Source organism: Armigeres subalbatus, chromosome 1, assembly GCF_024139115.2.
Source record: "Armigeres subalbatus isolate Guangzhou_Male chromosome 1, GZ_Asu_2, whole genome shotgun sequence".
Lineage (NCBI taxonomy): Eukaryota > Metazoa > Arthropoda > Insecta > Diptera > Culicidae > Armigeres > Armigeres subalbatus.
Genome location: NC_085139.1, coordinates 158,467,150 through 158,484,971, shown reverse-complemented (window position 1 = coordinate 158,484,971; position 17,822 = coordinate 158,467,150). Strand labels below are relative to the sequence as shown.

The 17,822-nt window shown below is 39.6% G+C and overlaps 1 protein-coding gene across 3 annotated transcripts in view; it reads left to right on the top strand.

Moving 5' to 3' along the window:
- Nucleotides 1–17,822, top strand: part of LOC134205403 (GPI inositol-deacylase) — a 34,050-nt gene that overhangs the window by 13,000 nt on the left and 3,228 nt on the right. Inside the window, exon 17 of one of the 3 annotated variants that reach the window (XR_009978131.1) lies at nucleotides 17,414–17,606. The exons of 1 other annotated variant lie outside the window; for it this stretch is intronic. Coding sequence is in view for 1 of the 2 variants with exons in the window: in XM_062680633.1 (XP_062536617.1) it covers nucleotides 3,536–3,551 (16 nt within the window). In the remaining variant the exon portion in view is untranslated. Of the gene's footprint in view, nucleotides 1–3,535; nucleotides 3,647–17,413; nucleotides 17,607–17,822 lie in introns of those variants that run through there. One more of the 3 variants, XM_062680633.1, reaches the window with a different exon arrangement.

Here is a 17,822-nt window from a genome sequence, read left to right as displayed (position 1 = left end):
CCTGTCACACTGCATCCCATACCCTTAAAGAAGAGCTAGATAAGCTTATAAGTGAATTGCCACAACCAATATTGCTGCTAGGCGATTTCAATAGCCATAGTCCAATGTGGGGAAGTTCAAAAAGAGACTCTAATGGGGATGTCTTGGAAAATTTTATCACAAACAATGGGTTAGTGTTGCTGAATACCGGAGAACACACTAGACTAGATCCCCGTAATGGTGGAACATCAGCTCTGGACTTGTCAATAGCTTCCCCGGAAATTGCAAACAAACTCAAATGGAAGGTAGACGATGACACCTGGACAAGTGATCATTTTCCCATACTCATCAACACAAATCTGTCAACACAAACATTACATCAACGTAAAAAATGGCAACACAAAAACGCCAACTGGACCGATTTCGAGGATATAATTTTAGAGCGTATACCAAGGAATAGTACGTTAACCGTAGAAGAGTTCAGCCAAAAAATAATTGAGGCAGCGGAAGCCAGTATACCTAGATCATCCGGTAAACCAGGCCGGAAATCAGTTCCCTGGTGGAACAACGAAGTAGAAGCAGCAGTTAAGGCACGACGAAGAAAACTACGAAGACTGAGACGCTTGAAAGATGACGACCCACGTAAGGAGCAAGCCTTAACAGAATTCAAAGAGGCACGAAACTATTCCCGAAAAATAGTTGAAGAAGCAAAAAAGCATCCTGGGATGCGTTTACGACAAGTTTCAACCCCCAAACAACCAGCAGCGAAATGTGGCTTTTCAATGATTTTATGGAAAACGACGAAATCCCAATCACCCTTTGAAAATCAACAACAAAATAGTTACGGAACGTAAGAGTATAGCTGAACACTTGGCCGATTTCTTTCAGCATGTTTCTCAATCGTCCCAACCAACAATTGACATTCTTCCGAATCACTCTGAATCAATAGGATCTGAAAGTTTCAACGAAGACTTTACAATCGAAGAGTTATTATGGGCGTTGGATAAAGCTGGGAGCAAATCCATAGGTGTTGACGAGATCAGCTACCCTATGCTAAGTCACCTTCCTATACGGGTCAAAATGCAGCTATTGAACACGATCAACGGTATTTGGAGAACGGGTGAAATACCACCGAGTTGGAAAGAAGGAATAGTCATTCCGATCCCTAAAATGGGCAAAGATCACAAAATCCTTGGAAATCAACGACCTATAACGCTGCTCAGTTGCTTAGGCAAAACAGTTGAGCGAATGGTTAATAGGCGACTTTACGAAGAACTCGAAAAACAACAACGACTAAATAAACACCAGTTTGGTTTTCGCAAAGGACGCGGAATCGATCTATATCTAGCAGCTCTAGAAAAGTCGATACGGAAAACAGTAGACAGCAATGCTCACTGCGAAATCCTTATGGTAGACATAACAAAAGCATACGACACGGCCGACAGGAATAAAATTATATCAATCCTAAACATATGGGGAATTCGAGGAAGAATGCTTCAATTTGTACAAAGCTTTTTGACCAACCGAACCTTTCGTGTAGCGGTTGGAAACACGTTATCGGCGAAACGAGTTCAACAAAACGGAGTCCCTCAAGGTTCAACACTATCTGTCACCCTGTTCCTCGTACTTATGGAGACGATTTTCGAAAGCATACCAGAAGGAATCGAAATTTTCGTGTACGCCGACGACATCATCATTGTGGCTTCTGGTCGTAGCCCAAAGGTGCTGAGGAGAAGACTACAGAAAGCTGCAAATGCTATTGACAAGTGGAGCGATCGGATTGGGCTAACTATATCGAACGAAAAAACAAATTTCATGCACCTTTGCAAAAAACGAAAACATCCCGAAACACCCGCTTTGCTCATCAAAAATCGAAATATTCCCGAAGTTCAATATGCGAGAATTTTAGGTGTTTTGGTCGACCGCCGCATGAATTTCAAAAAACACGTAGCAGAAATACGAAATAAGTGCCAGACAACAATAAACTTCATAAAAGCAGTTGGAAATCGCATGGGAGGAGGAGCAAGAAAAACATTACTGCAAATCACCAACGGAGTCCTAGTTCCAAAACTATTATTCGGAATAGCAATGGTAAACGGAGGAAGTTTGACTAATATGAAAATGCTACAGCCCCTGTACAATGCCGGAGTACGTGAAGCAAGTGGCGCATTTCGGTCAAGCCCTGTCGAGTCGATTATGGCAGAATCAGGTCAACTACCTTTCTCCCATTTAGTAGTTCAGCAAAATATATCCAGAGCTATACGTTTATTGGAGAGGGAGCATCTTCTATGTGGTAGACAGGAATCTAACCAACAACAAGAAGATGATGAAGCAATTAACACTATCGGAAGTTACCCTTCCGTTCGAAGGGCTAAATTTGACTACGAAAAACTCACCGGGAAACAACTCCCTAACATTGCTCAATTACCTTGCGTTGGAGGAAGATCTTGGTGTGGCAAAAAGCCCAGCATTGATTGGTCAGTACGGAGAAAGTACAGGGTTGGGCAACCGACTGCCAAAGCTAAGCAGATCTATCAACAGTTGATTCACACTACTTACGCACAGTTCAAAAAAATCTTCACGGACGGCTCCGTCGACGCGGAAAACGTAGGATTTGGCATAGCAAACGAGGATAACAACCTTTCAATTGGATTACCGAAAGAGTGCTCAATATTTTCCGCAGAAGCAATGGCTGTCCTATACGCGGTTGAACATCTAGTCGAAGGAAAGGAACAAACCGTGATTTTCTCGGACTCAGCAAGTGCATTGGAGGCGCTACAGAAGGGCAACTCTAAACACCCATGGATCCAGCAACTAGAAAATGAACTGAGGACAAAGCTAGTGGTGTTGTGCTGGATTCCAGGGCATGCCGGTATAGAAGGTAATGTTAAGGCAGATAAACTGGCAAAAGAAGGAACGACGGCGCAAAAATTGGAGGTCCCTATTCCCGGAAAAGATGCATTGAGATACTGCAAAAAAGCCATCCGTCTTCAATGGGAAAATGAATGGTATAACAGTTTAAGATTTCTTAGAACCATAAAAGTTTCTACCCTTCCGTGGATTGATCGTAATGTAGCAACAGAACAAAGAGCATTAAGTAGACTAAGGATAGGCCATACAAATGTAACTCACAGACACCTTTTCTGCAAGGATTCGAATATTTGTGAAACGTGCAATGTTCAGATAACTGTACCTCACATTCTTTTGGAATGCCGAAAATTTGAAGAACACAGAAGGGAATGTAAATTAAAGAACAATCTAAATGAGATACTAAGTTTTGAAAAAAATGAAGAAGACAAACTAATTAAGTACCTCAGGGCATCAAAATTACTATCCAAAATATAATAATTTCAATAGTTAGTAAGGATGAATAACTGTAAAGTTAAATCCTTTAAATACAATAAAAAAAAAAAAAAAACTAAATGATCGAACGCAAATTACTAAATGATCGATAACATCCTTGCTTAGGTTTTAAGAACATAATCAAGTGAAATTGGCGAGCAAATAGCAGATTAGTAAGATTGTTTGTCTTATTTTGTTGTTGCAAAATGCTAAGGTTTATCATAGGTTAGCTGTAAAATGAGCGCGATACGCTGTCGGCTACGAAACAAGACCGTGCTGAAAATGGCTGCGTTGTAAATATTGTGCCACGCTTGGCATAATGCAGTTTTACCTGAAGTCGTTAGGTTGAGTATATAATTGTCCAAAAATAAAACTCTAAACAACGGAAAAACGTAATTCAAATTTGTAATATCCATCGGCACATAATTTGAGGTCGTTCCATCTAAAATGTCGTAGAGCGAAGCGGATAAACTTTCCCTGGATGACTTTGATGTGCTTTTTATCGTTTTCGTTGTTAGGGGGCCACACAACAGACAAAAACTCCAAGATCAGTGCACAATGGAACAATGCAATGCTTTTAGACATTACATATATTAAATCCCCCTCCCCTGATGCATTGATTAATTGCGGGCCGGGGGATACAAACTGGCGAAAGAGTTTTGGTTTTAGTGGGTTTGGTAAGAGTTATATGCAGGGATCGTAATGCTCCCTCATTCTCACAAGCAGAGGATGCTCACTCACGTAGATTTTCACCATTTCATTTTGCGGAAAAAAAAGACCTGGTGAGAAAAAAGTATTTCTCCCTCACTGTCAGTGCCGATTTGCTCGTTTTCTCAATTCTTTCATCCTTTTCGTGCCTTCACCAATACAAACAATATTAGGTTTTATGGAACAAAATAACCTATCCTCAATAAGCAGTCAATGTGGTGGTATGGCTAGAGTGAGCGCAACCCAATACCATTTTTGTTGGTGTTCTGGGTTCGAATCCCGTTGCGATCATAAAATTTTAATAAATGGACACTGAAAGTTTTCGCGAAAAATGAGTGAGGTGTAAGAATGATGAAAAGAAAAAATAATTTCTTCTAGTAGGCACGATTTTTGTTTATCTTTCAGGCTTGTTCTTGAGAAAAGTAGCGTGTGAAAGATGGTTCTCCCCACATACTTGGAAAAAAGATTCTCCTTCGGCCCGAAAATCGCTTGTTTTCGTCTCACCGAAACGAAAAGTACGAACCCTGGGGTGGCATTGTGCATCTCGACTCGAAACGAGCAAACCATGCAAACTCTCATACGAAAGGGCTATCGAAAGGAGATACGCAATGAGGCCCCTGGTTATATGACCTAAATCTGCAAACAGACACCTCCTCAGGTGTCTGTTTGCAGATTTACATTTACCCTTGCTGAAGAAAAAAAAGTACATGCATATCTTTAAATTTTGGCAAATACAAATTACTATTATCCAGTTGCAAAAAATTCTTCAAAACACAGTCGATTCATGCTGTAACTGTTTATCTTCAATAGCATATTTGAAAAGATAAAGTGATTGTTGCGGCCATACGAGATAACCGAACATTTTGAAGCAATTAGCGATAAGAAACTCAATTTCATTTACAGAAATATTCATAGCTTTTGCTGTCGTAAACTAACCTTCTTCGACTAATTCTAGCAGAGTAGTTTCATCCTCAATCCACTCATAAGATGAAATTCTGCAACTTTCGTTTTTGCAGGGTTGAGGCGATTTACAAAGGGTTATAGAGCTACTTTTTTTTCCACTTGCAGATCTATTATTATTCTGATGATCGCGGCCAATGATCGTTATTGCTTTCTTCTATCCTTTTTCTTCTTCTACTTAAATTTACCAACATTCTGTACCGCTGGGAGAATATGATGGATGCCCACTGCGGGACGTTAAAATCGTCGTCGGCGGCATGAACGCTAATGTAGGAAGAGAGGAAATGTATAGATCGGTTATTATGCCGGATAGTCTGCATACCGTATCTAACCTTTCTTTCTTTCTACCTTACCATGAAACGGAAAACCAAATCGATTACGTTCCAATTGACGGTAAATTCTTTCTCGACATCACGAACATCCGCACTTACCGTAGTGCGAATATATAATCCGATCACTAAATACCTCGATGCAATATGCTTGCGCTCCTTACTATCGACACGCGTCGAAGTCGAATGCTAACATGTTGTCCATTGTACAATGCCCAAGACAGTAGACTAGCCCAATAAGACGCGCAGCAGCTTGGAAAGACACAGAAATTGCAATAGAAAAGTACCAAGGCGTAGCTTCTCTGGAATATGGATGCAGAGATATTCAATCCGCCATTGTCACAGGGCCGGATTTAGGCCTGTGGGCCAGGATCTAAACGATTTTGATGCACAAGGTTTTGTGGGAGCCAGGAACCCTGACCCCATAAATCAGGCCCTGGTCATTGGCAAGACCATAACCACTAGACACAGTGTCCCGGATCAAAGAAACGATTAGTTTGACGGCGAATTTGAGCAATTCGGCAGCAACATTTCATGAGGGCGGAACTGTTTTTGTAAACAAGAGCTTCTCACGACGCTGGTGGGCCAATATGAGCCCACCCACGCAACCCAACCCCACTAATGGAAGCAGCCAATCCGCTTATTTTATTAAATGGCACTGGATTGCGTAATCGGGTAAAAATAGGACCACCAGCGACGTGAGAATTATTTACAAAACAGTTTCGCCCTTTGGAAATTTTATGCCGAGTTAGTAAAGAAGCATGGATGAAATTGCTCCAACACCGCACGAGGGCGAACGAGGCACAATACAAACGGGCGCGGAACAGAAAAAAACTCGATTTTCCGGAGAAAAAAGTGCCAAGTGATGGAGAAAATGTAGCCCGCTAATAACGCACGAGAGTTTTGTGGGAATTAAGTTTACGTTTACGTGGGAACAGTTTACGTAAGGTCCACGTGCCCCAGCCTGACACTTCTAAGAATCAAAACGGAAACCTTATACGAACCGGCGCGTGAGATGATCCAGAGATGGCAGCACTGGCAGCAGCACTATGGAGAGCACCTGAATGACTATGTGGCTGACAACGTTGGCGATATGGACATCCATCTAAACAACTAAGTCTCTGGAATTGACCAACAACCATTTAATTTATTTAGCTTACAATAGAAAACACTAGGGGCCCTCCTTAGCCGTGCGGTAAGACGCGCGGCTACAAAGCAAGACCATGCTGAGGGTGGCTGGGTTCGATTCCCGGTGCCGGTCTAGGCAATTTTCGGATTGGAAATTGTCTCGACTTCCCTGGGCATAAAAGTATCATCGTGCTAGCCTCATGATATACGAATGCAAAAATGGTAACCTGGCTTAGAAACCTCGCAGTTAATAACTGTGGAAGTGCTTAATAAACACTAAGCTGCGAGGCGGCTCTGTCCCAGTGTGGGGAGTGTGGGTAATGCCAATAAGAAGAAGAAGAATAGAAAACACTGAAATAACTTGACGCCTCAATAAATAGCTCGAGGGCACATCTCGTCATCCTCGACTGCGCCCCACGCTCGCCAAGTCGTTCTGTATCTGGTCAACCCACCTCGCACGCTGCGCTCTCAAATTATTATTATTTATTTAATTTACATCTAAACAATTAACACTGAATCAACAATTTGACGCCACAATACACGGTTCGAGACCGCATCTCTCCATCCTCGAATGCTCCCCACGCTCACCAAGTCGCTTTACACCTTGTCTGCTCACCTCGCGCGCTGCGCTCCACGCAGTCTCGTACCTGCCGGATCGAAAGCGAACACCATCTTTGCAGGGTTGATGTCCAGCATTCTTGCAACATGTCCTGCCCATCGTACCTGTCATGGCCGAGCGAATATCCTTAGGTCGAATATCTAAATTTTCAAGGACTGGATACTCACAAGTACGTCCAGCAAGAACATGTGGCTCTAGTGATATATAGGCATAGTATCATCAATTCGTATCAGAATTGCCTTTTTTTATCCCGTTCAGTCAATTGAGCTCACATTTAGATAAAGATGGGCGCATATGCATTCAGAAACCGATTGCTTTGATCAACAATTTCATTTGGAGTCAAATAACTCATGCTTTTCATCGAAAACTTCAATTTTAATTCCATTACATTCTGCTACTACCGTGCGGTATCGAAATCCGTACAGCACCGAAATCCGTCCACCTCATGAGATATCAATAAATTAAAAGAGGTTAAAGGTAATTAATGTAGGAATAATTAATCTTATTCTGTTCAGATACTTGACAGTAAGCTTTCAGGGCATAGAATTGGAAAGAAGACTTTGAAATTAAAACCACAAAAATCAAAAACAAATCTCCACCCACCAAACGCGGAGTTTGTGCTGCCATCTTGTTTTCGGGTAGAGCATAATTGCACCAAAAGTAACTGTGTTTTAATTGCTAATTGCAAATCATTACATAAGATAAGCGGAATACAAATCGACGGGATCGCTTCTCAAGTTGCATATCGAACTATTTACAGTGGTAGTTTAGTCAATCAGGTTGTTTCAATTTAGATATTTAGTTAAGAAATAGCTATACGGATTTTGATCCTTTGATTCGATTCCGTCCACCGTGGAGGATTTCGAGTCAGGAGTAGTTGATTTAATTCATTATTTTATCATGTTTATCGTAGTTTTCAATTAGTAAATGTGAAACACTTCAAAAGTAGAGGCCTTCATGCGCCTGTGTCAATGACAAACGTTTTATTTTCAATCTTTTCCTATTTTCTAATGACTTTTTCATATACGAAGGTGCTTAAGTGTACGGCTTTCGATGCCCCACGGTACCACAGTACCCTTCCGGCTTTAGCTACTTTCTGGATACTTGGTTCGCCGTAGACCTGGGCGAGCTCGCTCTCAAATACTCCGAGTGGGAAATACTTCCCACGATTCAGTCGAATTTCCGTAGAATTTCCCGAATGATCCCCACAGCATCACGTTGAAACCCTAGAGAAATTTTCCTAAAAATACCAATGATTTCCTTGAGAATTACCGTTGAAATTCCAAAAACCTCTCCGTAAAAACTTATACAAACTGTTAGTAGAAATTCTGAAGAATTTCTCGCTGAAATAGAATTTTTGTCGGTTGGCAGAAAGTAATTTGGCCGAAAGTTGTTAGTCCGAATATGTAGTTTGACCAAGCACATCATTTGACCGAAGTCCATCTAGCCCAAAGTTATTTGGTCGAAAATGTTATTCGGTCGACGATCCTTTCCTGTTTTCCAATGGAACTTTTGAAGAATTTCTTATGGACAATACAAAGAACCTCCCGTAGAAATCCAAAATCCTTCCGGAATTTTTTTTGTTGAAATACTGAACATTTTCCGTGAAAATTCGATAATTTCGCTTATAAATTCTGAATTTTAGTGGAACAAGGTGTCTACTCAACTGTAAAAACAAAATTCCCTAATTTTTCCAGTTTTTTCAGGTACTCTACATTAATTTGGAGTAAAAACAAACGTGTCATATACAGATTTTTGCAGCAAAATAATCAATTCAAACAAGTCGAACAAAACACGTTTTTCAAAAGAAATTATTGATGGCCTCACAACATTTCTTATCGTCATCTTTTTCTTCTTATTGGCAGAGGTTGCATATCCCACTAGCACATTGCCGCCTCGCAGTTCATTGTTAATTAAGCACTTCCACTGTTATTAAATGCGCGGTTTATCTAAGCCGGGTTACCATTTTTCATTCATATATCGTGAGGCCAAAACGATGATACATGTATATGCCCAGTAGACTGGCCCAGATTACTATGGGGAGAAAAAAATGTTGTTGAATTCCACGGGGCACCCCCCAGAATTGTGTCTTTGGGTGAGAAAATCAATCTCTGAATTTCAGCTCAATTGCTTGTTGCATAAGCTGGCGCATTTGATTTGAAGTTTGTATGGGGATTTCAGCCAAAATGTATAGGAAAATACACCTTCGTCACTCATTCGATCTGGAAATTGGTTCTGATTGCTCGATTGACCTCAGAATTGCAAAAACGGCAGTTGGTATGCTACAGAACAATTTCACAGAACATTGCATGATGATTAAATGAACTTTTATTTAATTTTCGGCTGATTTATTAGGAGCTGATTTGTGTATTTTTGGGTTTTTTGATCGAATTGCATCAGCCGAAACCTATATAAAAGTTCATTTAATCATCATACAATGTTCTGTGAAATTGTTCTGTAGCATACCAACTGCCGTTTTTGCAATTCTGAGGTCAATCGAGCAATCAGAACCAATTTCCAGATCGAATGAGTGACGGAGGTGTATTTTCCTATACATTTTGGCTGAAATCCCCATACAAACTTCAAATCAAATGCGCCAGCTTATGCAACAAGCGATTGAGCTGAAATTTTCAGAGATTGATTTTCTCACCCAAAGACACAATCTTGGGGGGTGCCCCGTGGAATTAGACAACTTTTTGTTTCCTGGGCCAGTCTATTGCCCAGGGAGGTCAAAAAAATCCAACCCGAAAATTTCCTAGACCTGATCGGGAATCGAACCCAGTCACCTTCTGCATGGTTTTTCTTTATGACCCTGACTCGTAAATTAGTTCATCCAGAAATTGCTTCAATCATTCATTCAAGAATTCCTTCAGCTATTCCTTCGAAAATTCATCCAGGAAATGAAATTGGAAATTTCTTTAAAGAGACATTCTAAGAATTTCTTCAAAAAAAATTTTTCTCGGGAATTCCATACAAATTTTTTTTTAGGGTATGCTTCGTAAAATACTTTGGAGATTTTTGCAGATATTCTTATTATTAGTAATTTCTTTGAAGGAACTTTAGTAAACTTTTTCAAGAATTGTTCCGGAAATTTATTTTGGGCTTTCTTCGGGAATTCCTTCAGAACTTCGTACGGATATTCCTTCAGAAAATCATTTGACGATTCCTTTGTAAATTTTTCTACGAGTTCCTTTAGCACATTCCTCGGAAATTTTAATTTCTTTATTAATATGGAACTACTAGCTTTATGTACCCGGCCTTGCTCGGAATTGCCAGTTTGGTTCGCCGATTTTTTTACAATCGGAAAATGATAAAACCAATTGGTCAACAGGGTAATTGTGTTTACTTATTGATACTTCATCATTTGATTAAAAGAAGGCTTTTGGAAACATTGACTGATTTTGAAGAAGGGATCGTGAGTTTGAATAGCCTTATTCCGAACAAACGTTTATTTCTAAAGAAGGAAAAACATCCACCGATGCCTTATTCCGGGCGAAAGCATATTTTAAAGAAGGGATCACACCCTCCATTGCTTTATCCCGGGCAAATTCCTACTTTTGAAGAAGCATTCACATCTACTATCCAGAAGAAAACACATTAATCATTGCTTTTCTCTGGGCAAACCATTATTCCGATGAAGTGTAACAATAATCATTGTTTTATACCCAGCAAATGCTTGCTTTCTATGCATGATTTTTCTGATGTTGTTTATAATTATTCCGAATGCCCTTCATGTCGAATGACCTTTGGCCGAATAGTGTTATATTAATGACCTGCTTCATTCAGGGATATGTCATTTTCAGCGAAATCTCATATTCTGGGATATGTATATCGGGAAGTATTATTTACGGGAAATATCATTTTCGTTAAAGTCATTTTTGGGAAAATGTTATTGTCGAGGATTTTCCAATTTTAAGGAGTTCGGGCAGTTTGTTTTCGGAGCCTTGTACAATGTCAAAGAACATCGGATGAACTAATTAAGAAGGATTTTAAATTAATTCGTTTTCTAAACAAAAACAAACCGCAATAACCTCCTGCATTCCTCCTAGCCTCTCTTTAATAGCTTCCTTTGGGTAGAGATTATATGCTTACAAATAGTTTGAATAGACCCATGCGATAAAAAGGTATGCTAAACTGTTAGTTTAATAAATATATCCTCTCTCATTCAGCTATGACACTCCTACCCGGTCTGATATAGTCTTCTTTAGACAGAGAATATGGGCTCAGATGTTATGCGAAATTAGACGATAACTAAACAATACCCCTCTCTCACACCCTCCCTCTTTTAAAATGATCTACCCATATCAACTGAATTGATCGATAACTAAGCAATACCCATCCCCCACACCCTCTCCCTTTTCCAAAGAGCATCCCTAACCCCCATATAGTCGCCTCCTTAAGATAACGAATTTGTGTTCCAAATTTGGTTGAAATCGGCCAAGAGGTTCAGAAGTTACACTAAGTTGATAGATAATCAAGCAATACACCTCCCCCCACACCCTCCTCCTTTTCCAAAGATTATCCCTAACACCTCTATCGTCGTCTCCTTAAGATAAAGAATGTTTGCTCCAAATTTGGTTGAAATCGGGCAAGGGATTCAAGACTTACACTGAGTTGATCGATAACTAAGCAATACCCCTCCCCCCGCACTCTTTCTCTTTCCCAAAGAGCACCCCTTATCCTCATATAGTCGTCTCCTTAAGATAACGAATTTGCGTTCCAAATTTGGTTGAAATCGGCCAAGAGGTTCAGAAGTTACACTGAGTTGATTGATAACTGAGCAATACCCCTCCCCCACACCCTCCCCCTTTTCCAAAGATTATCCCTAACACCTCTATCGTCGTCTCCTTAAGATAAAGAATGTGTGTTCCAAATTTGGTTGAAATCGGCCAAGGGGTTCAAGACTTACACTGTGTTGATCGATAACTGCAACACCTCCCCGCACTCTTTCTCTTTCCCAAAGAGCTACCCTTATCCCCATATAGTCGTCTCCTTAAGATAACGAATTTGTGTTCCAAATTTGGTTGAAATCGGCCAAGGGGTTCAGAAGTTACACTCAGTTGATTGATAACTGAGCAATACCCCTCCCTCCACACCCTCCCCCTTTTCCAAAGATTATCCCTAACACCTCTATCGTCGTCTCCTTAAGATAAAGAATGTGTGCTCCAAATTTGGTTGAAATCGGGCAAGGGATTCAAGACTTACACTGAGTTGATCGATAACTAAGCAATACCCCTACCCCCATACTCTTTCTCTTTTCCAAAGAGCACCCCTTATCCTCATATAGTCGTCTCCTTAAAATAACGAATTTGCGTTCCAAATTTGGTTGAAATCGGCCAAGGGGTTCAGAAGTTACACTGAGTTGATTGATAACTGAGCAATACACCTCCCACCTCACCCTCCCCCTTTCAAAAGGTTAGCCCTAACCCCTATATCGCCGTCTCCTTAAGATAAAGGATGTATGTTCCAAATTTGGTTGAAATCGGCCAAGGGGTTCAGAAGTTACATTGAGTTGATCGATAACTAAGCAATACACCTCCCCCACACCCAAAGAGCATGCCTAACCCCCTACCGTCGTCGCCTTAAGATAAAGAATGTGTGTTCCAAATTTGGTTGAAATCGGCCAAGGGGTTCAAGACTTACACTGTGTTGATAGATAACTAAGCAATACCCTCCCCCACATCCTCCCTCTTTTCCAAAGAGCATCCCCAATCCCCATATAGTCGTTTCCTTAAGATAACGAATATGTGTTCCAAATTTGGTTGAAATCGGCCAAGGGGTTCAGAAGTTACACTGAGTTGATCGACAAACTAAGCAATACCCCTCCCCCCACACCCTCCCCCTTTTCCAAAGAGCATGTCTAACACCCCTATCGTCGTCTCCTTAAGATAAAGAATGTGTGTTCCAAATTTGGTTGAAATCGGTCAATGGGTTAAGAAGTTATGCTGGAACATACATACAAACATACATACAAACATACAAACATTGAGTAACTTATATATATATATATAAGACTAGCTTTATGTACCCGGCCTTGCTCGGAATTGCCAGTTTGGTTTTCAGTTTTTTACAATCAGAAAAAGATAAAACCAATTGGTCAACAGAGTAATTGTGTTAACTTGTTGATACTTCGTCATTTGACTAATAGAAGGCTTTTGGAAGCATTGACTGATCTAGAAAAAGGGATCGTTGGTTCGAACAGGCTTATTCCTGGCAAACGTCATTTGCTAAAGAAGGAAAAACATCCACCGATGCTTTATTCCGGGCAAACGCCCATTTTTAAAGAAGGGATCACACTCACCATTGACTTATTCCGGACAAATGCCTACTTTTAAAGAAGCAATCACATCCACCATCCAGAAGGAAACACATTAATTAGTGCTTTTCACTGAGCAAACCATGATTCCGATGAAGGGTAACAATAATCATTGCTCTATACCCAGCAAATGCATGCTTTCTATGAAATATTATTTTGATGCTGTTCATAATTATCCCAAATGCCCTTCATGTTAAATGACCTTAAGCCAAATATTGTTATGTTAATGGCCTGCTTCATTCATGGATATGTCATTTTCAGGGAAGTTGAAGTCATTTTTGGTGAAATGTTATTAACGGGAAAATGTTATTGTCGAGGATTTGCTATTTTTAAGGAATACGGGAAATTTGTTTTCGGAGCATTGTACAATGTGAAAGAACCTCGAATGAACTAAATAGGAGGGATTTTAAATTAAGACGTTTTCTGAACAATACCTAACCTCAACAACCTCCTGCATTCCAAAAGTTTCTCCCAGCCTCTATATAATATTTTTGGGCAGAGAATATGTTTTTACAAAATTGGTTTGAATTGGCCCATGCGGTAAAAAGGTATACTAAACTGTTCGTTTAATAAATATACCATCTCTCTCATTCAGCTATGACACTCTTATCCAGTCTGATATAGTTTTCCTTAAACAGAGAATATGGGTTCCAAATTTAGTGGACATCGGTAAATGGGTTCAAAAGTTATGCTGAATTGATCGATAACTAAACAATACCCCTCTCTCACACCATCCCCTTTTAAAATTACCTACCCAAATTTAGTTCAAATCGGTCATTGGGTTCAAGACTTACATTTATTTGATCGATTGCTGAACAATACCCCTCCCTCCATACCCTCCCTTTTTCAAAGAGCATCCCTAATCACGCTATCGTCGTCTCCTTAATATGAAGAATGTGTGTTCCAAATTTGGTTGAAAACGGCCAATGGGTTCAGAAGTTACACTGAGTTGATCAATAACTGAGCAATACCCCTCCCCCCACACCCTCCCCCTTTTTCCAAAAAGCATTCATAATCCCGCTATCATCGTCTCCTCAAGATAAAGAATGTGTGTTCCAAATTTGGATGAAATCGGCCAAAAGGTTCAAAAGGTACACTGAGTTGATCAAATAACTTAGCAGTACCCTCCCCCCACACCCTCCCCCCTTTTCCAAAAAGCATCCATAACCCCCTATCGTCGTCTCCTTAAGATAAAGAATGTGTGTTCCAAATTTGGTTGAAATCGGCCAAGGGGTTCAGAGGCTACACTGAGTTGATCGATAACTAAGCAATACACCTCCCCCCACACCCTCCCCCTTTTCCAAAGAGCATTCTTAACCCCCCCCCCCCCTATCGTCGTCTCCTTAAGATAAAGTATGTGTGTTCCAAATTTGGTTGAAATCGGTCAATGGGTTCAGAAGTTATGCTGGAACATACATACAAACATTGAGTTTTATATATATAGATGACTAGGTATTTTTTCACTCATGGGCATACAAAATCGCAGTTTTTATTATGATCTATGGAAGTACATAAGAAATGAACCCTATTCATTAATTTAACTCAAAAGTGACAAAAAGTCAAATGGGAATGTTATGCGAGTGGGGGCAGTATTGTGCTCAAACATAGCAGCCAAAAAACCCGTAGTATAAGTGTCAAACCGATGTTGTTGATGCAACCAATTACACTACACTATGATAGACAGCATATACCAAGTTAAGCTTATTGAAGCAAAATAATTTTAAATGACAAAATACAGCGCTACTAGCGTTTTAGTACTTATGCTCTACTGGGAATACATTCGGAAAATGTTTCGGATTTTTTTTGAAATCCTTGGGGATTTTTTAGGAATTCATTCAAAAATTTATTTACGAAAACTTTAGAAAACACCTTAAGGTATTGTTCTGGATATTCTAAGGAAAATTCCTTTAGGGGTTCCTTCGGACATTCCTTCACGAATTTATTTGGAAATTTTAATCAATTCTTTCAGGAATTTCTTTGGAGATTATTCCTAGAGTTCCTAGAGGAAATTATTTTCGCTATTTGTTTTGAGGAATTCCTCCAGTAACTTCTCCGGAAATTTTTTCGGTCATTTCTAGAGAGCTTCACTTCTACCAATTCCTTTGAACATTCTGAAATTGATTTCGAAAAACTTTCATTTTGGAATCCTTCTGAGGAATTCATTGATTTTTTTTTTGAGAATTAGTTCGAGAATACCTTTACAAATTCTTTTGAAAATTCTTCTGGGAATTCCTTGAAAAATCTATTCGATATTCCATCCGAAAATTCCTTTAGCAGAAATCCTTCACAATTTCCTTTAGATTTTTTTCTTCAAAATCTCTTCAGCGGTAGAACGCGGGAATTGAAAAATCCTTTTGTAAATTCCTCCTGAATTACTTTAGAAATTCCTCCAGGAATTCATTCGGGGACTTATCTTGGAAATTCCCAATAATCCATGCGTTTTCAATTCTTAAATTGCTTAATTTTTTTTCATGTTTGAAAGTTCCCTGATTGTGTCAGAAATTCTCTGATAATTCCAGCATTTTTCCAGGTTTTCTAGGTAGTAGTCACCCTGTGGAAATTCTGGAAATTCCTCGTGAAAATTCTAAAGAACTTTCCATGTAAATTTAAAAAAATCTCGTGCCAATTAGAATAAATTTCTTATGGAAACTCCTAACAATTTCCATTGAAATTGAAATTTTTTTCTCATTTTGAAAAATTTCCCGCGGAAAATTTCTGGTGAAAACTCCAGCGAGTTTCCCGTAAAAACTCCTTAGAGTCTCCCGCGGATGTTCCAAAAAAATTTCAGTGTAAATTTAACAAAATATTTTGTTGAGTATTCTGGAGTACACAATTTAGAACAATTTCTCATAAAAAATCTGAAAAGTTTCTCATGCAAATTTTGAATTATTTTCCCCTGATTCCAAACAATTTTCCTTGGGAATTACAAAGAGCTGCAAAGTAGTTCCTGTGGAAAATTCGAAAATAATTTACAATAATGATCTTTTTGTAAAAAAAAAATCTGGAACAGATGCTTCTGTTGATGTAGTAATGTTGAAAATAAAAATATCCCGAAAAATTAAAAAAAAAAATTTCGAGGACGTTATAAAAAACCACCACGCCGATTCACGCCGCCGCCGGTTAAAATGACTTTCGGCGTGACGCCGAAAACGCCGCCGCCGCCGACCAAAATTCTGACAAACGCCGCCGCCGTCCATTTTCGGCGCACACCTCTAATTGCAGGTCTTTCTCGTGAATTTTTCATGTCCGCAGAGAACTACCGGTCGAAGCGTTTTCTTGGGGGCGGAGTCAATATTCGTCAAACTGCTTGACTGGTGTGTACGTTGCATTATGAGCGTTTTGTACATGGCAGATTTTGTGCGGATGGGAATCTTTTCTGACCGCAGTTTCTTCTGAAACCCGTAGTAGGTCCGACATCCACAGATGATGTGTCTTTGTATTTCACGACTAACACTATTATCAGCCCTGGCATGCTTGTGTTTGATGCATTCACCACCAGTCTAACTTTTGATGCTTCACGTTTCAGGCGGGTGTACAGCTCTGCCACCCAGGCAAATGTTCGGCTGAGAATGTCCATGTCATCCGCGAAACTAATAAATTGACCGGATCTGTTGAAAACCGTAACCCGACTGTAACACCCAGAGAGCATGACATCTTCCAGTGTCAATTGGAGTGTTCATCTGGAATTCACACAGTTTTGCACACCATCCATCGCTGCTTTTGTCAGTCCCGAGAAAGCTTCCTCGTCCATGATTTACCATAGATCTGAGCGGTGTATACTATCGTACACTCAGAAATAAAGAAAATTTTTGTTAGAATAAAATTTAACCTATGTTGACATTTCAGCAATTTATACTATCAATAGATTAAAATCTATACTACCGAATATTGAAATTAAATCTTTGGATGATTTGTATCCAAATATATTGTTAATGTATTCGTTATTATTGGCACTCAACTATTTTGCAAAAATGTAAAGTGTTCCGAGAGATATCGCTGAAAATTTTAAATTGTTCTTTCGTATCTCTAAAGATTACCGCGGATACATATAATAAATGGTTTAAGAGAGCTGGAAACCTTAAGTTCACCTTTTTTAAAATAATTCAATACGGAATTTGCTTGAAAGTGCTGAGATGTACACATTTCCTGATTTCACCGCTCCATTTGCCGAAGATGGCGACCAGACGTTGAACGGACATGAACATGGAAAATCCTTCTTAAAGTGGTAAGTTACCATACTTCTGACATGGTATGATCTGTAGGGTAAAATGCCCAATAGTGGACCCCCTAGTAGCGGAATTTTGCTCTCCCTGTCATAAGGAGTAGAAGTTTTCAACATATTAATTCTGCTTGATGTCTAATAACAAGTTATGCATCTCCTCTTCACGATACATACATAAAACACTCAAATACACGACGTTATTAGTTGAAATTAACATTT